Source organism: Mauremys reevesii, linkage group 22 (assembly GCF_016161935.1).
Source record: "Mauremys reevesii isolate NIE-2019 linkage group 22, ASM1616193v1, whole genome shotgun sequence".
NCBI classification, from domain to species: Eukaryota; Metazoa; Chordata; order Testudines; family Geoemydidae; genus Mauremys; species Mauremys reevesii.
The window spans coordinates 2,176,627-2,198,338 of record NC_052644.1 but is presented as its reverse complement, the minus strand read 5'-3'; the positions used below and the strand labels follow the sequence as shown (position 1 = coordinate 2,198,338).

The following is a 21,712-nucleotide window of genomic DNA, read 5'->3' as shown; positions in this document are numbered from 1 at the left end:
TTATTGCTTCGTTACACCTTGGCATGGCTGGATTCTAGACATACCAACAGAAAGGGCCTGATTTGCTGGCCTCTGCTGCACCTACCTGCATTTCCAGCAGGGTTCGAAAGTCATTGCCGTCTCCTGGCTGTTCAGTAAACTGTGTGGAATAAGGGTGTGCTTTTTGTCTCCGCAACTGCTGTCAGATTTGGCACCTAGAGCTGGTGGAAGCTTCCATCAAATGGCTTTTTGATCCCACAACTTTGGGAGGGGTGAGGGTTGTTTTCATCAAATTTTCAGGTTTTAATTTGAAAAAATATGTTGTTGTTTTTCTCCCAACATAACCCTGAAATACTCAAGTCAAAACCAAAATTGCTTTCGTTGAAATTTTTAGCAGGGGGGGAAAACAAATTTTCCCGCCCAGCTCTATTGGGATTTTCCGTGGTTAGCCAAACCCTGAAAGGTGTGCAGCACTTAGGGGCAAGGTCCATGACGTGGACTCCTGGAGTGAGTCTCCACTGCATTTTAAAACCGGCAGCAGCAAGTCTCGGAGTCCAGGTCTACAGGCTCGGGCTTGCACTGGGCACTAAACACAGCCCTGTAGGTGTTGGGCTCGGTGTGGAGCTTGGGCCCTGATCTCCCCAACCTGCCCCAGGCATCAGAGCCCGGGCTCCAGCCCAAGCCTGAATGTCCACCAGGGGTCGGCAACCTTTCAGCAGTGCTGTGCCGAGTCTGCATTGATTCCCTCCAATTTAAGCTTTCGCAGGCCAGTCATACATTTTAACGTCTTTAGAAGGTCTCTTTCTATAAGTCTATAATATAGAACTAAACTATTGTTGTGTGGAAAGTAAATAATGTTTTAAAAATGTTTAAGAAGCTTAATTTAAAATTAAATTAAAATGCAGAGTCCGCCCTCCCCGCCCCGGTGGCCAGGACCCGGGCAGTGTGAGTGCCACTGAATATCAGCTCGAGTGCCGCCTTTCGCACACGTGCCTTAGGTTGCCTACCCCTGGTCTACACAGCTGGTTTTAGTGTTGCTGTGTGAAACCCACAAGCCTGAGTCTGTGGAGCTAGGATCTGAAAGTCACTGCCATAGGTTTCAAAATGCAATGTTGACATACACTTAGGTGCAACCAGAATATATATTTGTGCTAGTTGCTTTCACCCACTGTAAATAAACCCACCTTAAATATATACATTTGACACATTCTTTATTAGGTGCTCAGTTCAGCTGCTGAGATTCCAAGAGGCAGAACATTCACAGTTTCGACATGATGAGCGTTCATCATATTGGAAATCGTTTGTCAGTAACCCCTGATAGCCACATGAGCAACAGGTTCTCCACCCCACCCCCTTCTCACTCTTGGGAGTTGGATGTTGAAAAGGGGGTGCGGAAAAGGCAGGGCCATGCCCCAGCAGAGCAGTCTGCAGAGCTAGGATCGAACCTGCTTCATCCCAAGAGATGAACCAGTTGAGGAATATTTGGAGAAAAGTGCAAAGAGCCACAAAAATGATTCCAGGGCTGGAAAAAACACTTTACAATGAGAGACTTAAGGAGCTCGATCTGTTTAGTGAATTGAGAAGATCAAGAGGTGACTTGATTAGTGTATAAGTACCTCCCTGGGGAGAAAATATCTGCTGCTCAAGGGCTCTTTAATCTAGCAGAGACAGGCGGAACAAGAACAAAGGGCGGGAAGTTAAACCCAGACAAATCAGAGTTAGTAGGAAGGCAGATTAACAGGGAGGGTGATTAACCACAGGAACGAACTCCCAAGGAAAGTGGCGGATTCTCCATTTCTTAAAGATTTCAGATCATGGCTGACTTTCTGGAAGAGAGACTTTAGCCAGACAAATTACTTGGCTCAGTACAGGGGTAAGGCTGAACTAATCTGGCCTGTGTGATACGGAAAATCAAACTAGATGATCTAATGGTTCTTTCTGGCCTTGAATGTTATGAATTAGTGCAAAATGATTAGTGCAAAATTATCTATTCAATTTCTCCTAATGCATCCTCCTTAACTGATTTTTTTTTTTATTGCATCTTGTTAGGTATTTGTTGCTGATCCTCCCGGGAGACGTTTCTGTCACCTCTTCCAGGTTAGGTGAGGGTAGCAAGCTGCAACCACTGAAAGGCAGAAACAAAACCGAACCGTTTAGGCAACCCAAGTCTTTGTGTATCTTCGAGGCTGTGTGTCAAGATAAGTGCTGCAAAACAGAACCCCCGTTGGAAGCTGCTTTAGAAAAGATGGTTGCGTGGGTCGTAGGAAAGAAAAATGCAAGGGGTGGCGCAATATTTCACTAGCATTTTTTATACTTCAGTGAGTCAGGAAGCAACTCTGTCCACTGCAGAGTGTTCAGTGGGGCCCTCCGGTGGAGGCTGGGTGATGCACTGGGTAAACATGTTAGTCCTTTGCCACTGGCGTGATGGGTGGCATGGTTTGTCCGAGCTACGCCCAAGCCCGGAAAGGCAATATGGTGATAGACAGCATTGGCAGATCTGTGTGTGGGAAGCCTGGGGTGGAATAGCCAGGAGATGGGCAAGATTGAGGGACGTCTGCAGCGATGGTGGGGTGGAGGCAGGAGTGTATAGCAGGGTTGGGAGGCTGATCGGGACCGAGGCACCATGGCACGGCTGTGGGGAAGGAGCCCGGGAGGGGACAAGAAGGAGAGAGGGGTTGTGGTTTGGGATTGCAGGTGGACTTGGGCTGAGATCGTGGTGGGGGCACTGTACTAGGAGGTGGGGGGCCTCCGGGTCAGGATTGAGGTGCAGCGGCAAAGCGGTTGGAGACCCAGGAGCAGCTCGGCCCTTTGCAGAGCTGAGTGGGAGAAGTTTGTCCTGCTTGGCTCAAACCAGCCCTTCTTCCTTCCACTGCGGAGCAGGTGCCCCTAATGCCGTCTCTTGAAGGACAAGACAAGGGGGTGATCACGAGGATGGTTTGGTGCGTGCCCAGACCCAGCAGTGGGCATGAGGTGCCGCCGCACAGCAGGGCAGGGCAGCCTGAACACCGAAGCTCGTGAGCATGAGCCTCGGGCTTACTAATGGCTGCTGCAAAAGGAATAGGGGTCTCGGCTCAGCTAGCGCCCAGCATTGGGGCAACGATCAGCAGTCGAGATGATGAGTGAGAGGCGGTAACCCGGGCTTCTCACCTCCTTCTGCGTCATGGTGATCGTCCCAGCACCGGCTTTGTCGTACTCTTGGCACTGCCCTGCCACGACAAAAAGAAAGCGAGACTTAGCAGGCAGCTGTGTCCCACATAACGCTCCCCCCACCCCCCCCTTTACATCCCAATTTGCATCACTGATTCCACGGGGTTGAAATATAGCAATCCCAACATGCCCTGGAGTTGACATCACGTGCCCATGACATTCAAGTGGAGCGTTCTGAGCCATTGTTCCAGTTTAGGTCTGTTTCCAAAGCCATGTGGCCCGCCCCACAGATTGCTTTTAAATCCTCTTCTTAAATGAGCGGCTGGGTTACCCACTGATTAATACAGGGAGCCAAAGCTCAGCTAGTGCAGCAACCTCACGCCCTGCTCTGATGCTGTCTCCCCTCTACTGCCCGTTCTCGTGCTGGCTTCCCGTCTCTTGCTACAAGACACACCCCAGTTCAGTAAGAACTTGGGCTCGCTATTGGGGTCGCTGGGTGAGATCTCCAGCCTGTGCTGAACGGGAGGGACAGATTGAGATGGTCAGAATGATCTATTCTGGCCTTGACATCTCTGAATCTCCTGCATGGGATTCAAACCTCTCCTCCTCGCCTTCAGCCCCCTTTAAAACTCTCCATTCTCCATCTCCTCCTATTCCTCATTTCCCCAGCTAGCACCCGGGTTGCCACCGGGTCACGTTGCAAGGGCTTTATTTCTCCCGGCTCGTTCTGAGGAGACCGATTGGATGAAGTGGAAAGGTGGGGAGAAGAGGGGTTACGAATGGTTGCTGACACTGGGGTGTTCTTAGCATGTGATTTGTGCACATGGTTCTGCTGCTGGAGAGGTGTGGATCTGGACCGTCACTGACGGCGGAGCTGCTAATCATCTGTTAGCCTAGCGGGAGACGGCACTTACTGAAGATGGCTTCCAGCTGCACCATGCAGGACAGGAAGTTGTCGAAGTTGATCATCATGTAACGGTCGCGGTATTTGCTCGTGATGGTCTCCCTCAGCTGGTGGTTCAAGTGAAAACCTGCGTGCAAAGGGCGAAACGGACAGCGAAGGCCTGAGATTCACACAGTGTTCGGACTTTCACTGGGGCTTGTTGTGCAGTTGTTGCAGCTCGTACCCAGGCTGATTTTGTCTTCTCCAGTTTAATGCACCTCAATATCAACAGACACCTACTCGGAGCTGGGGCACTTAATGGATGTCTCCTGTCCTGGACAGGTGGTGTGGTCTAGCACAGGCGTGGGGACTCGAGAGCGCTGCGACCTCTGACTGCAAGTTACTTAATTTCACAGAGAGGCAAAGAGGCAGTGAGGCTAAGGGAATCCCTGTTTAATTACTCTAAACTGAGCTCTTGAATGGAAGGGGAAAGCCCTGGCAGGAGCTTAAAGAGAGGAAAAGGGGGAGGGGAACAGAGGCATAGGAAGGTGACTGGCCCAGTCACCCAACAGGTCTGTGGCCGTGGTCAGAGTCCGGACTCGTGGAACAGGCGACTGAGGGAGAACCTGAGCGTAGCCAGGAGGGGCTGTTACAAAGAGGATGGGGATCAGTTGTTCTCCATGTCCGGTGAAGGTAGGACAGGAAGTGATGGGCTTAATCTGCAACAAGGGAGATTTAGGTTGGATCGAAGTAGAAACTTTCTAACCCTCTGGGATGGGCTTCCAAGGGAGGTTGTGGGATCCCCGTCGCTGGGTTGGCGAGACCCCTGTCGGGGGTGGTCTAGCTTTCCGTGGCCCAGCCTCAGGGGAGGGGGCTGGTGTCGCTGACTGCTTGAGGCCCCATCCAGCCCGACGTTTCTCTGATTTGAGGATTGCTGACTCTATTGCACAGCGGGTCAGGCAAGCACCCCACATTTTCCTCCCTGTCCCCAGTCGCCGGGATTTCCTGAGCTTGAGAAATGGCAGCGACGCTTTCGAAATCGGTGGCAGCATTTCCAAGGTGCTGGGCGGGGAAGGTGGGGGACACCTCCAGGATTTTTTACTAGAGGGTTAAACCCTATTTCTGCACTGAGATGTGCAGTAAAACACAACCCACCCATAGGGTGGCTCTCTGACTGTGTTGCCTTGTCTCTATCCTCACGCACATGTGAGCAGAGTTCCACAGAGGGGGCCCCCCCCTTGATCCCCGCAGCTGGCCAGCTGCTGTTTCACCTTAGACCCCTCCAAGAGGCTTCACCCTTTTGGCAGGCATGGCCAATGCTGTTCCTGCATCCCACCAGAGAGACCCACCAGAGGTCACATAGCCCCAGCCGTTCCTTCGTCGCTCTCCTTTAACTGCTGACACCACCCCCCTCCTTACCCGCTGCATCCAGCGCCAGCTGCATTTCGTGGATGTTCATCGTCCCCGAGCGATCCACGTCGTACTCGATAAAGACAGCCTGTCAAATGGGAGCAGGAGTGTCGGGATCCAAGAGAGGATACGGGCTTAAAATCCCACACACCTATCCCTGAGCCAGAGGCCAGCGCCAACAGGAATCGAATTCAGGGGTTTACAAGGAGATCAATGCACATGCAACCCCCTGGTCAGTGTGTTTTGTGGGTCTCTGACCCCTGTTAGTGCTGGGAAGCTGCAGCTCTCCCTGACTTGGCTGAAAGTTGTGACTCCTTGGCAATAGCTCGGAGAGGTGTGAACTGCCTCTGTCCATCTCGGGTAAGGGTGAACCAGAGGCCCAGTAATCACTTAGTGTAAGATAACACTTTGATTCCTGATTTTAAAACAGGGGGCGGTGCCTTGTTTTGGTGACTCACAGGGGCAGAGCTTGGAAGAGCATCGATCTTCCCCCTATCCACTGGAGCCTGTTTCCTGGGCAGCCTCCAGAAATGGGAATTGTTTGCCTCTCTGGAAGGGCAATATGGCTAATAACCCAGCTGCTGCATCCCTCGGGGGTGGGGGGGACTCGAACCCACGACTTTCTGCCACCGCGTGTACCTCCCATTCTTTAATCTTGCTCCACAGGTGCTTGAACTCTGGCAGTGTCAGTTTTCCAGTCTTGCTGTGCTGATGCTGCTCAGTGAAGGGAAAACACCAGCCCAGCGCAGGGAGGAGATGCGTGGCTCTCTCCAATTCCTGCTTCATACCCGGCTGGCTTTTGTAGCAAAGGGGATCCTGTCTCAACTTGCCCTGTTCTCCCACCACCATCCCCTGTTCAGCTTGGTGTCTGTGGGCTGCTCCCAGAACGGGGAGCCCCATTCGGGGATTCTCCGCCACGAGGCGGACGTGGCTGTTTGGACAGTGGCGTATGCTGTGACTGTGGATAACCCACCCTAGTCTACATACGTGGTGAGCAGGCTCCTGCAGCTCACGCCTGTGGGATGTGAGCCCTGCATCTCAATGGGAATTAGGTGCCTTAATACCTCGGAGGAGCTGGGACAAACTTTAGCTCACACGGTGGTCAGCACGTGCTCCTAGGTCCAGGGTTCAAACCCCACGGACCCAAGTGGGATTACCCCTTTGAGATCATTGAGGGGGTTTCCCAGGGGGAGGGTCGGCGATCCAAAGTCCTCAGATCCCTTTATCCTACGAGAGCCAGACCCCAGAGGCTCTGCCCCTTCCTTATTCATGCAAACAGCTCCCTCCTCCCCCAGCGAGGTCCTGTTCCCAGGCAGCTCTGGAGCTCAGCTCAGGCCAACCCCACCCATACAGCAAATGTAGGAATTGCCTGAAACCAGGGATCCAGCTACTCCCGTTTCCCATCTCCAACAGTGGCTGGCTCTAGAGGACAGTGGAAGAGCCCCACAATAGGCAGATATGGGACAATCTACCCCCTTGATCTGTAATACCCATTGCCAGCAAAAGAAGATGGAGGCTGAGCATTGCTCTCCCAGTTACAGCTGAGTTCCCTCATGCCAAGGCCTTGTCGTGGGGTTACTCTGTCCTGGGCCGGGTGATGCCGTGTGATGTTTGTTTCTTAACATCTCCCACCCTAGTTTTCTTCTCCAAAGGATACATCAAAGTGCTGGATGATCTTCTGGCAGAGCTCCAGGCCAAACCCATCTGTCTTCAGCTGACTCTCTGCAAGGTAAGAATGTGGCGGTGTTAGATAAAGGCTTATCTCATAACAGTGGGGGAGACAGGGCTTTGCCCATCATCTTCGCCAGGCCTGCAGCTGTCAAGAGATGCCGAAGCAGCCTGAAGTGTTTGCCATGCTCCTGGAGGGGAGGGGAGTCTACTGGTTGGAACGGGGAGGCTGGGAGTTAGGATGGCTGGGTTCTGTCCTTGGCTCTGGGAAGGGAGTGGATTCCACGGGGGGGTTGGGAGTCAGGAGGGGATTAAGTTCTACTGGTTGATACTGGAATTGGGGGTCAGGACCTCTGGGTTCTATTCGCAGCTCTTCCAGTAGAGGACAGAGAGTGTTGTCCAATGGTTGGAGCAGGAGGCCGAGGCTGGGGAGTCAAAACTGCTGGATTCCATTTCAGCCGCTGGAAGGAAATGTCACCTAATGGTTAGAGAGAGGGGACTGAGAGTCACCACTGATGAGTGATATTCTTAGCTCATGGTGATCGGAGGGGCTGAGTGGGGGGAGAGTGTATTGTGTTGTCCAGTGGTTAGAGCAGAGGACTGGGAGCCAGGACTCCTGGCTTCTCTTCCTGCCTCTGCTGCAGACTGGCTGTGCAACCTTGGGCATGTCACTTCTCCTCTCCCGTGCCTCAGTTTCCCCATCCCTCAAAGGAGGAGAACTGTACTGCCCTACCTCGCAAGGGGGAAAGGTCCAGTCTGAACTGGTCAAACACTGGCTCCTGTGGTGTTGAACTGATTTATTTCCATTGCCACCAGACCCTTTCCCGTCTCGAGAGGGAGAACGCCTGGGGCAGGCCGACTTTCCACCCTCTAAGCTGAGTCCATTGGAGGTTGCGGACAGCGGGGCTGGTTTGGGATTAAAGCTCCTCTCTGGGGTAGCAAAGCTACGGAGTGCAGCGCTGGCCAGGGAAGGGTAGAGGTGATTGCGCAGGGGTACTCACGCTTTGCCGTGACCTTGTTCAGGATATCCTGTAGTTTGGCAGCACTGATCTGCTTGTCCTGCCAACCAAGCAACGCGAGTGGGTTGAAATGGGGTTTCCCAGGGGCAGGATGGATGATCCAGGGGTTAGCAAGCTGCCTGGTACCGGGTTCAATTCCTTGCTTTGCCACAGACTCCCTGTGTCAACCTGGGCAAGTCACTTAGCTTCTCTGTGCCTCGGTTTCCCCACTGTACAATAGGGATAATCACACTTCCCTACCTCGCAGGGTGTGGTAGGAGGATGAGAACATCAGAGCTGCCACACTGGGTCACGCCAGGGTCCATCTTGCCCAGTATCCTGTCTCTGACAGTGGCCCATACCAGAGCTTAAGGGGAAGTGTACAGAACAGGGCAATCATGGAATGATCCACCCCTGACTTCTGGCAGTGAGAGGTTTCGGGTTGCCCCGAGCATGGGGTTTGTGTCCCTGACCATTTTGGCTAATAGCCATTGGTGGATCTGTTCTTTTTTGAACCCCGTTATACTTTTGGCCATCACAACATCCCTTGGCAATGAGTTCCACAGGTTAATTGTGCATTGCATGAAAAAGTACTTCCTCGTGTTTGTATTAAACCTGCTGAATGCTCATTTCACTGGGTGACCCCTGGTGTTCGTATTGTGGGAAAGGGTAAATAACACTTCTCGGTTCATTGCTTCCACACCATTCATGATTTTCTAGACATCTCTCATATTCTCCCTCCCCTCCCAGCTGTCTCTCTTCTAAGTTGAACAACCCTAATCTACATGAGAGAGGATGGGGTGCTCAGGTACGGTGTTAATGGGGGGCAGACAGATACCATTGGACTGACTGACTTCCCCCCATAGAGAACATTGGAAATAGCCAGTTGCCTTTTCCATCCTTGCAACCCCTGTGTCACTTCAGTTCGTCTGAGGTCAGAACTTGGCCCCACGAGCAACTCAAAGCGTTCGTGGGAGATCCAGAGCCCGGCTCTGTAGAAAAAGACCCCAATAACCCATCCCAGTCAAACCCAGCATCCTCCCCACCCCACTCACCGGTCCTGCAAGCTTCAGGAAGGTTTGCTCAAACTCCTTCTCGTTGGGGATCCTCTGGGGAAAGAGGGACACGTTTTCAGGCCTGTGGCATTTTGCCTAAAATGTTTTCACCTGTGAAGAACCTCGGTGGAATCTTCTCCTGCACTGCAAGAGGCTCTGCTCTGGGTGCTGCTAGTGGGGGCCAGGAAATGAGGGGTCATTGGGGTGAGACCTGGTAGGAATGCTGCCCCAGCGTGAAATGCTGAGGAAGAACCATGCCCCAGAGTTTCCATTTGGTTTCGGATGGTTCCTAGGTTTTTAGGCCCTCTGAGGGAAGGTTTTCTCCTTTGCATTTCTAACCTGCTGCAGATGGGGGGCAAAGGGGCTGTCAGTGCACAAATCCACACTCATTTCCTTACAGCCATCTGGGGCTTATTTACTGCCCCGTTCCTCCACCTGAATCCACATGGATAGTGGCTGAGTTTGTCCTGCAGAATATTCTGAGAGCTGCTGGCTGAGGGGTTTTGTGCTTCCTGGCTAGGTGTGTTTCACCAGCGCGTGGACTTAGCCCCGCGTTGGGGACAGTGTCGAAAATTCCTGGGAAGCGCATTGAGATGCTGGGATGGAACCTGCTTCGCTGGCAAGCCTGACTGTTCAGAGTAAATTAGCCGAGACGCTGTTACCTGAAGGGGTCTCATGTCTGCTCTGATTTCATCATCGATTTCCCTGGAAGACACATGAATATTGCACAATAGCTTGTTAAGATGGGCACTCAGTGTCTGTCTATCTGAGGTACTTCGATGGCCTTCTGTTCCTGGGGACCTGAACGCCTCAGCCTCTTCAGCGTATTTATCCTCCTACGCCTGTGAGGTCGGGAGGTGCCGTTCTCCCCATTGCACAGACAGGGAGAGTGAGGCTGTGAATGACTTGCCCATGGTACAGAGGAAGACTTTGGCGGCCCAGGGAACTGAGTCTCCTTATCCTTCCTCCCAGTATTGGGTTGGTTTCTTTACCCTTTTCCTTCTCCCTCTTCTCGATCATCTTCCTTTTGTTTAGCCATTTAGAGCCAGCGTTCCAGCCCTCTCTGGGAGAGCACTTAGACGTGCTTAAAGTTAAGCATGTGCTTTGCAAAACAGGGATGGATTTAAGCATGTGCTTAAAATGCACTGCAGAACTGGGGCCTTGAACTGTGCCATGGCGCCTGCTGCTGCCCAATAGAGGGCACTGTCCCGCCGGGCCACACCCACACCCCATTTGATCCTTTTCACAGCTCCGGTGTTAGGAGCCCGCTCTGCAGTGGTGGGAGGCGACAGAATCGCCATGCAGCGGGTGAGAAAGGCATATGCAGCGCCTCGAGGTGCCAGCCTGCTGTATGACATGGATTAGATGTCACCCCCCCCCCTCTGGTGAGCTAGGTATTTAACTTCATTGTAGGGATGGGGAAACTGAGGCATGGAGCAGGGCCATGACTTGCCCAAGGTCACACGGGGAGACGGGGGGAGAATTGGGAAAAGAATCCCAGTCTCTTGAATCCCAGCCCCCGTGCTCTGACCACTAGCTAATATTCCCTTGGAGATCCAGGAAAAGAACCCAGGAGTCCTGACTCCCAGCCTAACCATTAGCCCCCATTCCCTTCCCAGGAGTCATAAGCCCCCATCTTTAACCCAACCGCTCCCCCACACATCTGGGGCAGGGCTCCCGCAGTCCTGACTCCCAGCCCCCTGCTTTAACCCCTCAGCCATGCTGTCGATGGCTGTCAAAGTGCAACGCACTATTCAACTGGATGCGCCAACCCCGCGCCGTGCAAACCCCTGTTCACGGCGTCTCTTTGCAAGGCCCGCGGGTGTCAGGAAGCTGGGACTCACAGGAACTTGTTTGCCTTCTCCGTGAAGATGCGCAGGGTGAAGCTGGACTCCTCCATCGGGTAGCCAGTGCTGGGGATGATGAGATAATCCCCCTGCGGCAGCCTGTAGCGGCCGGTGACATCCCTCATGGGCACGTGCGAGGTCCAACACACGGCGCGGAGAGACGGGAGCAGCGTCCTCCTCTGGGACACGTTCTTCAGCTCCAGGTACTGCGGGGAGATGGGTCTGAAATCAGAGGGAGTCGGGTACCGAAATGACTCCGAGGGTCTGGGCCCGTCAGTCTGGAACCTGGTCAGCGGCAGGGGATTGGAGTCAGCTGAGTTCCTTGCAAGCCACTGGAGTGACACCAGTTTACACCAGCTGCCGATCTGGCCCCACTGACACCAAAGAAACGACACCAATTTATACCACCTGGGGATCTGGCCCTGCTCACTCCTTTCGTTGATCTTTCCTGCAGGTCCCCCCATGGCCCAAGCTCCTCTCTGCGCCATCCCCACCAGCATCCCCATGTTCTAATCACTGCGAATCAGCCGTCCGGCCGCAAGCTGGGAGGGAGTCTGGCCCGCGCGCTGGGGGGAATCACAACCTCTCTCGCTAGTTACCTCCTTGGACATCTGCAAGAGAAAAACAGCAGTGGGGGAATGAGAGCAACTGAGCAAGAAACCCTGGTGGTCCCCTCCCTCCCCAGGGCTCTAGGGCCCCCTCCCCTGGGACACGGGGCGATCTCTGAGGAGGGGCTGCTCACGCCGCGTCCCTACAGCGTCACTCACGAGGAGCGTTGGGTATCGGGGTCCCCAGCGGGCTGCAGAACCTGCTCTGTTCCCGGTCTCCAGAGCTGGCTGGAGCAGGCAGCCACACCCCGACCTGCCCCGGGTTTCTCAAGGACGCGGTAAGAGGCTGCAGCAGCCTTGTGGTGAAGGCTGGAGACTGGGCATCAGTTCGCATCTCTCTGGGCCTCCCTTCCCCATCTGTCAAATGTGGGAGAATGCTCCTACCTCTGCCTGTTCAGGGGCTGGGGGGCAGGGGCTGTCTCGCTCGACGTCTGCGCAGCACCTGGCACAACACACACCCCAATCTTGGTGGGGTTCCAGGTAGGGCCCAGTGCGAGGTGGCCTTGACCTCAGTTGGGTCGTCTCGCTCCTCTTTGACCTGTCCCCCTTCCCAGCACCCAAAATCCCCCTTGCTAATACCTCCTTCCCCGCCCCGCCCCCCGTCCCGGTGTTGACTCTTCTGGGGGGATTACTCGCCTCTGGCGTTAAGGGGGCCAGGGTCTCACCTTGGCTCCTACTGCAGATCCCAGCGCTGCGGGACAGTTGCCCCGAGCCCCTTGGCCAGGGCCAGGGAGCAGAGCAGCTGGCAGCCCCTTGGGGCCGTCACTCTCCGGGGGAGATGGAGCCCGCTGGGTGGACAGAGGAAGTTTGGTGTATTGGGCCAGTGAGCTCAGCGGGAGGTGCTCCGGCTTCCCCCGGGGGGGGTGGGGGGGCCCTTACACTTCCCGGGCTCAGCCCTTACCTTCAGGATCTCAAAGCCAATGGGCAGAAAGTCCTTTCCCCGCTTCCTGTCCTGGCGCCGGTCCCTCTGCATCAGGGAGACCAGCAGGGTGCAGCTGGGGTCCGGGCGCTGCTTCCGCAGGTCGGCCTCATCCGCCTCCAGCAGGCGGACGTGGTACTGGGGGTTCATCCAGAAGCTGTCTGCGGGGGCGAGGCCAGGCCAGGCTCACAGTGGGAGGGGGAGGCTCCACCCATAGGGTGTCGCCTCCCCAGTGAACTTTGTGCTTTGTGGGGGGGCGGGGGGGAGCTTGGGCCAAAGAACCTCCCCCACCCCTAGGAATGTCTGCACTTGCTTCAGCGTGGAACAGCCCCCACTGCCTCTGCATCCGCTCCCCCAGCCCGTGGGGGGGGGGGGGGCGTGGATCTGCCTAGTCATTAATTCCCCAACCCCATCCCAGCTTCTGCCCTAAGGGCCTTGTGTGCACCAGCGGGCAGGTCCCCCACACACACACGCAGAGCCCCTGACTCCTGCACCCTGCCCCTCCCTGCTCTGCCCCTGCTCCTCAATCCTGACCCGCAGCCCCCCGCTGTCCCAGCCCTGTTCTCCCCGGTTCTGCCCCTGCCCCTCAATCCCGACCCGCAGCCCCCCGCTGTCCCAGCCCTGTTCTCCCCGGCGACCCCCGGTTCTGCCCCTGCCCCTCAATCCCGACCCGCAGCCCCCTGTAATTCCAGGGCCGGCTGCTGTGTTGACGTCTCTCGGTGCTCAGTCTCTGGGGGTTTCTCAGTGGGGACAAGCTGTGGGGCTCAGGCTGAGGGTCAGCAGCCTTCGTTCCCCCTGACCTAGCCTGGGTGTGAGCCCAGGCGAAGGGCTCACGGGCCAGTCCCTGTCCCCAGCCCTCCTTCGGGCAGAGCCCTTTACCTCGAAGGCCTGAGCTCCTGCACCCGCCGGCGGTATAGCCAGTGCTCCAGCGCCCCTGGAAGGAGTGGACGTTCCAGCCGAGCCCCTTCTCCTCTTCCAGCAAGTCTGGAGTCAGGCTGCAGATCTCCAGGGCGTCAAAGTACCGCAGGAAGTCGTCCATTTGCATCCTGTGCATTGAGACAGACCGAGAGAGCTGGGAGGTGCAGACACAGCCCAGTGCTGGTCTGTCAGGGAGCCCTGGAGCAGGATCCAGCGGCCCAACTCCCCCGCTGGCAGAAATCAGCTCCGTCCTGTCGACTCCACTGGAGCGGCAGCAGTTTGCACAGCAGCTGGGGATTGGGCCCCCTCCGCTCCCCATGCTCGTAGAGCCTCACAGGCGACCTAGCCTGTCTCGTTACTACATCGCTGTCCCATAGCACGTGGGGGGAGTGGGCTGATTCCATCTAGCAGGTCAGGGCGCCAGAGCGGGAGTCCCAAGGCCTGGGTTCTATTCCGAGCCCTGCCACTGGCCTGCTGGGTGGCCCTGTGCCAGGCGCGTCCCCGCCCTGTGCCTCAGTTTCCCCTCCCAACCTTTGTCCACTTGGACTGTAACTTCTCTGAGGCAGCCCCTGGCACAAAGGGGGCCCTGATCATGGTCAGGGTCCGTGCAGCCCCTGGCACAACGGGGATCCCGATCTCGGTTGGAGGCCCAGGCACTACCATAATACTACTGGTGGTAACCATAGTAACACTGAACAGTGCCGCCTGTCATTGAACATACCTGACGTGCCCCGTGCTGCCCTTTCCCACCCCTGCCCCGGTATCCGGTCCCCCTTTGTTGGGTGTGGGGCTGGGTCTCTTACCAGAATTCCCCATCTTCCTTTCTCACTCGTAGGCTCTTCTGGAGCTGGGGCTCCAGCCCTGCCCACAGCGGGGAGCTGAGAAGGAGAAGGGTGCGGGGGTTAAATGTGATACCCACGACTCTGCCACCCAGTGTCTGGGCCATATAGACCCCACACCTGCCCCAGAGTTACTGGCTCAGGTCCTTTAGCTCTGGTGGCTGAGGCTTGTGCTTTGAGATGCAGAGTCCAATTCCAGAAAATTAGTTGTGATGGGGAGAGTCACCAGGTTTCACACAGTCTTACAAGTTCTTTGAGTGCGAGCAAGTGGTCAGTCTTTGAAGAAACCCTTGTCGTTAATTTCATTTCAGGGCCCCCTGGGGGGGTTGCGCTCCACCCTAATCTCCCTAACTTGAGTCAGCTCTTGGGGGTGGAGCCGGGAACTGCGTGGTGGGGCTGAGATCCCTGAATGAGGGGCTCACCTCCGTGCTGTGTGGGAGCAGCCTTGCTCCAGGACTGGCGTTCTAGTGTTGTTAGTAAGTTGTACTGAGATCATTCCCGGAGGCCACATCCCTGATTTCTCTTCCAATGGGAAACTGACCCCCCAATGCCCCATACACTGCTGCTGCTGCTTGCAGAGGGTGACAAGCTGGGGAGCAGGGGAGCATAAGCAAACGGAGCTGGGTCTGGCAGCTCAGGCTGGGGAGGTTTGTGTTTCAGAGTCCAGAGTCCTGGGTGCAATTGCTGCTCACCCATAAAGCAATGCGGCCTGGGGGCAATGGATGTTGAAAGCACTTGTCAGAACACCGCCGTGTTCCTCAAGTCCACCCCTCCTTTTCCCCGCACTCACTGGTCGCTCCACCGGCCGTTCCACTCCACCTTTCCCCAGGGATTCCTCAGCCTCAGCAGCTTAAGCCTCTTGCCCCCGTGATCCAGCTGTACAAAGGCACGCGGGGAAACGGGCTTGAATCGTGGCACGCGGTCGCCCTTCAGGAAGGTTGCTGGGACCCTGCCCAGCCCATCACTCTGACCAGTCATGGCTCATTGTTTCCTAGGGCCCTGTCTGTGGCTGCCTGTCGACTCTCGTGTGATCCGTAGCCTGTACCCCAATCTGTCATTCTGTTCTCTGTACAGCGCCTAGCGCTGTGGGGCTCTGGTCTGTGATAGGCTCCCAGGTGCTACAGTGGTGTGGTAATTATTGAAGGATGGAGCTCCTCTGGCCTCAGTTTCCCCATTTGTGTAATGGGTCTAATAACCCTTTCGTGGGCTATTTAGATCAGCAATGGGCAACTAGAAGGTAGCAGAGGGAGACAATGTGGGGTGTGGGGGGGATGGAGTCCTGACAGCCTGTCGCAGCGGCGGGGGTGGGGGTGGGATGCCCTGGGCGGGGGCAGTTAGCAAACCCACCCTGCAGCGGCAGGTCCTGTCCTGCAGGCTGGGCCCAGCTCCCCCTCCAGCCCGCTGGCTCTCACCACAGCATCATGTGATGTGCACATCCACACGCAGGCAAGGTGCTCCCTGGGAATATCTCCCCCTGGCGCTGCCTGATCCCCTGCCGCGGGCTGGACAATGACCCAGTGGGCCAGGCCGGCTCCCTGGTTTACACTGGATCCCCACTGGGGCAGGGATTGTCTGTGCAGCACCTGGCACGAAGGGACTCTGATCTCGCTGGGGGCTCCTGCGATACCCGTCACAGAGGTAACCCGGCTGCATGTCTGCCCCCAGGATCCCCCAGCGCTGCCCGGCCCTGCGCTCCCTCAGCCAGTGGAAGGAGGGGTAGCTACGGGCCCACCTTGCGAACACCCGTTATGGAGTAGGCGTGTCCCTTCACCAGCCCCTCTGGCGTGTGTCCCTCCATGTCCTCCGGCCGGGTGATCTAGGGAAGAGGGAGAAAACATCCCCACAATCAGGCTTTGCGACGGGGCCCCGATCTCGGCTGGGGTCTGGGCGGCGCCTGGCGTGATGGGGCCCTGATCTCAGCCGGGGTCTGGGTGGCGCCCGGTGCGACGGGGCCCCGATCTCGGTTGAGGTCTGGGCAGCGCCCGGCCCGATGGGGCCCTGATCTCGGCTGGGGTCTGGGCAGCGCCCGGCGCGACGGGGCCCTGATCTCAGCTGGGGTCTGGGCGGCACCTGGTGCGACGGGGCCCTGATCTCGGCCGGGGTCTGGGCAGCGCCCGGCACGACGGGGCCCTGATCTCGGTCGGGGTCTCTGGTAGCCAATATCGTAGCAGGCTCCTAAAGAGCTGTGTGGCCCAGCCATCACTAGCAGGAGCCAGGACCACGGGGGAGAAGTGCAACCCTCACACATGCCAGGAGCTGGGACTCGCAGATTAAGATTCCAAGCTCCGGGGTTCAGGTTCTGCTCCTGGTGCTCCGCCCGAGGCCCATTATTACATCGGCGGCTGAGAGAAGAGATTCTCCGCACGCTCACCTTGATGTGTGCCCCCATCAGAGACCTCTTCGTGAGGGCCGCGCGGATGACTTTGAAGAGCTCTGGATTGGGCATCTTGAGCTGGTAGGTTTCCCCGACCCCACCCGTGAAGTCCACGAAGGCCTCGTTCATGTACCCGCCGTTCATGGCCTCGTAAGAGCCGTTGAGCCTGAAACGGGGCAGCGAAGGGGAAGGAGAAAGAGAGCACGCAGGATTGGGAGGCAGGACTTCTGGGCTGTGTGCCCCGCTACAGGAGGAAAGTGAGGTCTGGTGGATTAGAGCGGGGGGGTTGGGACTCAGGACTCCTGGGGCCTATGCCAATGACTGTGTGGATTTGGACAGGCTCTGTGCCTCAGTTTCCCCCGCTGTCAACTTGAGAGAATGACCCTTTGCCCCTTTTCTCGGCTCTCTGAGTTCTCTGGTCAGCCAGTGTGACATCAGTGCCAAGGGATGCTCTCTGTTGTCCAGCAGCTGCGTTGCCCCATGGGAATGCAAGGTTGAGCGCAAAGCTACCCGGGCAGAGATCCGCCAACTCACTTGGCATAGGCCTTCTCCAGCAGGGGCATCCAGAATTCATCGCTCTGGCAGGAGCGCACGAAGACCAGTTCTCCGTTCTTCACCGGCAGCCGGTCGTCAACCACCACATCCACCCACTGCCCGTACTGCCAGAACTGGAGGGTAAGAACCCATTAGCACAGTGCATGCTGCTACCGGACCCATCGGAGCTCGACCCTGTCAGTCCAACCCAGGGGGTCCCCGCCCCTGTGATCTGGGGAGCTGCTCCCTAGAAATCCTACAGCATCTCAGAGGGGGAACATCTTAGAGCTGTTCCGAAAAGGGGGGTTTCTGCTGGAAAACCCACAATATTTAATAGAGTTTATGGCCAGAACAGACCATCAGCTCCTCTAGTCTGCCCTGGATTCCACAGGCCAATACATTTCAGTCAGTGACTCCAGTATTAAGCCCAGTGGCGTTAGTCCCTGAGATCTCCCTGACTCAGTTTAGGAAGGCAGAAGCCGGTCCCTGGTATCCAAAAAGTTGAGAAACACTGAACCAAAGCCTTTCCATTCAACAGTGTCACTATGGTGCCTTATGGGAGTTGTAGTTCAGTCACGTTGTGTTCCCATTCTCCTCTATGGGCCAACCCCTCTGGCTGGACTACATCTCCCATGATGCCCCATGGCCCAGGATGCCTATAGAACACACCCTCCAGCAGGCAAGATAGTGATACATCCTGGGAGATGTAGTCCAAACCCGGGAGCCCCGGCCATACTGGAGAACAGACTTTTGAGACCCTGGAACTACAGTTTCCATGAGGCACCATGGTGACAATTTTTTAAATCAAAATATGTCACGTTTTTGGGTATTTGATGGAAAAATTTTGGCAAGGCCCTCAATCCGGGATCAGCCCCCACGGCAGCACCCTCCTATTGGAACGTCTCCAGCACAGAGCTGCCATGAAGCTCAGAGCCAAATTCCCCGCGCGAATGAGGCTGTTCCGAGCTGGGGTTTTCGCTTAGTCCAGATTGATGCATTGGAGCGGGGGGGACGCCAGTTTGCTGGAACATCGCAGGTTTGGGAGCTGGACCTGAATGAGTCTGATTGCTGCTTAGGGGAGATTGGAAACAATAAGTGTGGGGGATGGAGCCTAGGGGTTAGGAGAAGGTGACTAGCACATCCTGAGAGAGGCATTTCCATAAGACCATAAGGAGTGACGTGGAGCAGCGGCCAGGGCTGAGCCGTGAGTGCCTCTCGCTTCTGACAATCGGACCCTTCGTCCGTTCGGTCTTTTTGCGTTGTGGACAGGGCCGGATCCAGCTGTTTTTTGCTGTCCCAAGCGGTGAAGGAGGGGAAAAAAACCCAGCCGTGATCGGCGGCACTTTGGCGGCTGCTCTACCGCGCTGCTTCAGTCTTTGGCGGCAATTCGGTGGCCCGTCCTTCCCTCCCAGAGGGACTGAGGGACCTGCTGCCAAATTGCCGCCGAAGACCCGGACGTGCCACCCCAAGCACCTGCTTCCTGCGCTGGTGCCTGGAGCCGGCCCCGGTTGTGGATGGACAGCACCTGACGCATCGGCACCCTGGGGCCCCTGACATGCCAACCCTGATGTAAAGGCTCCCTTTCACTCCTAATGCACAGCCTAGGCTCCCACCCTGCAACTGCCCGAGCCATCCCCCTCGCCAGGTGGGGAAATGCCCCCTCCGTCCACCGCCATCCGCCAGCTCCCCTGACCAGCCCCGTTTTGGTCCCACAGGCTGGACAACCCACCTGGAAATGGAAGATGCCAGCATAGTCCTCCTGTGCAAAGCTTTGCCCCCTGGGTACCACCCTCTGCATGAGCCGTGGTTCGAGGGTGAGAGACGCAGCTGCAGCCAGGAACCAGCAGTTGCCTGTTGGAGGGGTGAGTCGATTTGGACGGTTCTGTTGCACTGGATCATTTGAACCCGCGACCTTTGGCGCTACCGGCGACAGCTAACCCAGCTGCATTGGCCCAGAGACAGACTCACTGCCACCGTCCTGGGCCACTGTAACTGGATTCCCAGTCTGTGGTCCAGCAAGGGCTCCCGGCTCCCCAACCGCCACCTCTCTTGGGCGGAGACCCGTGTCTCTCCCTCCTGACCCAGGGTCGCAGCCCCTGCCTACATGCTGAACTCCCCAGCAGCACAGACTGCCTAGGAATCCCACCAAGCCTTGTTCCTTTCCCTGCAAACTCTTAACACTTTCCAAGCTCTGCATTAGTCTGCTGCAATAACACACAAACCTTCGCGTTTCGAATACAATGTGCTCCTAAGAGGCGGATGTTAAACCGTATTGAATGACGTTTAATTCAATAAGGTTTGTTCCTGGGAAACTGCAGGGAAATTCTCTCTCATGCCCATGGACCACAGGAGAGCAGCGCTGCGTCCCACGGGTGCCACTCCAGGCACCGCAGTTGTGAGGCTGCAGCTACTACCCACGGGTGGCGTGAGGACTCTGCCAGCGGGGCCAAGTTTTCAGCCCACCTTTTTGCGCATCGTCCGAGGTGGAGGATGAAACCACGCGCAGGGCACTCAGAAGGGGAGGAGAAGGTGCTTACCCAGCTTGCCCTGCATGACATCAGTCCGGCTCATGTCCTCTTTTATGAACTTTGGGGACCTGCAAATTTCCTGCAAGACAGAATAGAGACGGGAGCTTTCTGGTTTGAGGAGGAAAGTCCAGCATGGAAATTATACAGCAGGAGAGGAATGAATGGTTGTCATTTTTGATACCACAATGGCAGGCGTCACCAGGTGGCGCTGTTACACATAGTCTTCCAAGTTCTGAGTGTGCGAGCAAGGTTTGCGACTCATGCAGACATGCTGTGTAGTTGTTAGTTTGGGGTTACACAAGGGTTTTGCGTAGAGACAACTTGGGGAGAGAGGGAGCTGGGAGAGTAGCCAGGTAGTTTGCTCTCTGCCTTTTGCACTATTGAGTGTCAGTTCCTTGGGCAGAGTTGCTCCATGAGCATTGGTGTTGGTCCCAGGACAAGGTATCGCCCTGCATGCTGTTTGACCATCTCACATCAAGACTGGGGCATGGATGTTACACCTAGAATAGACACACACTCCACATCAGTGATTTCTCCCCCAAAGGGAAGCCAAACTGCCGGGCTCCAGACACCTGCTGCCATTCAGCACTTGGGGCAACGCTGGTGTCAGCAGTGGGATACTAGTGCCAGAAGAAGGGGCAACACTACAGATGTTGAGTGTTCTCATCTGAAAGCTATCGATCCCTGTTCCTACCCCTCTGTCCACCGTGCATTCTTCACTAGCAACTGTAGCCTCAGCAGCAAACGACTTGCCACTGCTGTGGGGGCACAGTACAGATGGGGCGTGGCGGGGTGTTAGGCCGGTCTCAGGACCTTTCATCCATTCCAGCTGATGGGAAATTTCCTATCTGCAGCTGAGCTTGCAAGATTTCCACCATCCCAGACCAAATTGTTGCCAGAGCACCTTGTGTGGAACCCAAATCCTGGTTTGGACTCAAGTCGGCACTGGGATCCCTTTGACAATGGCGTGAGAGCCTGCCTCAGTCAGTGCTCGCCGCGGGACACGCCTGGATACAGGAGGAATCGGCAACCTGACCTCTGCCCAACTCCAGTTTCTGATGCTGAAACAAATCACCTGTCACCTGGCTAATCCTAAAGCAAACAGCCTGCCTGTGCTGCAACGGTGACTGAGGAGAGATCTCCAGGCTAAGAAAACGAGTCACCTTCTTAATTAGAGACTTGCATTCTTGCCCTGTTAAGTGACAGCTTTGGTTGTGCCCTGGGCCGCTGCCACCGCCCGTGTGCCATCCCAATTCCCGATGAACGAGACACTGCCGTTACTTATTACACTAGCTCCTAGAGGTCCAGTTTGGAACCAGGGAAACTGAGGCCCAGAGAGATACAGTAACTTGTCCAAGGTCACGCCGGGGGCGGTTAACCAGGATTTGAACCCTGAGTCTGCGTCCAGTGTCTTAACCACAAGGCCAAGCTTCCTCAGCTTAGATGCAGGGACTCTCTCCCTTTGTGTGTCTACATCTGGCACAACGGGGCCCCGATCTCAGTCGGGGTCTGGGCAGCGCCTGGTGTGACAGGGCCCTGATCTCGGTCGAGGTCTGGGCAGCGCCCGGCGTGACAAGGGGCCCTGATCTCGGTCGGGGAGACTAGGCACTAATAAGACCCAGCAGCGCAGCATCCTCCCGTCCTCAGGAGACTTGTGGGGATTCGCATCTTGGCTCTCCTTGAGGAGGGAGCCAGTGGCAGGAGACCCCTGAACCCTGTCTGCAGGAAGCACTGGCTGGCTGCGAAAGCATCAGACCTACCTGTGGCCTCTTCCACTCCAGCCCCCTAATATTCTCAGACCCAAGTCCGAGTTGCCAGTATCCGAGTGAGCTGGGGACGGCGTCGAAGAGCAGGTCGGTGAAGAGGCGTCGCTCCTGCAGGCATTGCTGCTTGAGCTCCTGGTACCCCTGCCCCGAGTGCGGGACGGCCTGGGCGGGCGCCGAGCTCGGGTCGCCGATGAGCCGGACGGTGATCCCGGGGGAAGCCATGCTCAGCAGTGCCGGCA

The 21,712-nt window shown here is 56.2% G+C and overlaps 2 protein-coding genes across 3 annotated transcripts in view; one reads left to right on the top strand and one right to left on the bottom strand.

The window, feature by feature from the left end:
• Positions 1 to 1,173: 1,173 nt before the first annotated feature.
• Positions 1,174 to 21,705, bottom strand: CAPN12 (calpain 12). 2 transcript variants are annotated; one of them, XM_039510806.1, is made up of 21 exons: positions 21,468 to 21,705; positions 19,717 to 19,786; positions 18,909 to 19,030; positions 17,180 to 17,313; positions 16,643 to 16,811; positions 16,004 to 16,087; positions 15,062 to 15,147; positions 14,236 to 14,310; positions 13,394 to 13,560; positions 12,497 to 12,675; positions 11,587 to 11,598; positions 10,985 to 11,193; positions 9,803 to 9,845; positions 9,141 to 9,194; positions 8,089 to 8,146; positions 7,077 to 7,141; positions 6,059 to 6,133; positions 5,429 to 5,507; positions 4,041 to 4,157; positions 3,127 to 3,185; positions 1,174 to 2,104 (listed from the first exon to the last, which is right to left on the bottom strand). In XM_039510806.1, the coding sequence occupies exons 1-21, from the start codon at positions 21,693 to 21,695 to the stop codon at positions 2,078 to 2,080; spliced, it is 2,112 nt and encodes a 703-aa protein (XP_039366740.1). In that variant the 5' UTR covers positions 21,696 to 21,705; the 3' UTR covers positions 1,174 to 2,077. The 2 variants fall into 2 exon arrangements, with proteins under 2 accessions (XP_039366740.1, XP_039366741.1); XM_039510807.1 differs by having other exon boundaries at positions 6,059 to 6,127.
• EHD2 (EH domain containing 2) overlaps positions 11,053 to 21,712 on the top strand; it is a 36,724-nt gene continuing 26,064 nt past the window's right edge. Inside the window, exons 1-3 of the mRNA XM_039510808.1 lie at positions 11,053 to 11,190; positions 17,111 to 17,320; positions 18,895 to 19,041. The gene's annotated coding sequence lies outside the window, so the exon portion shown is untranslated. The remainder of the gene's footprint in view (positions 11,191 to 17,110; positions 17,321 to 18,894; positions 19,042 to 21,712) is intronic.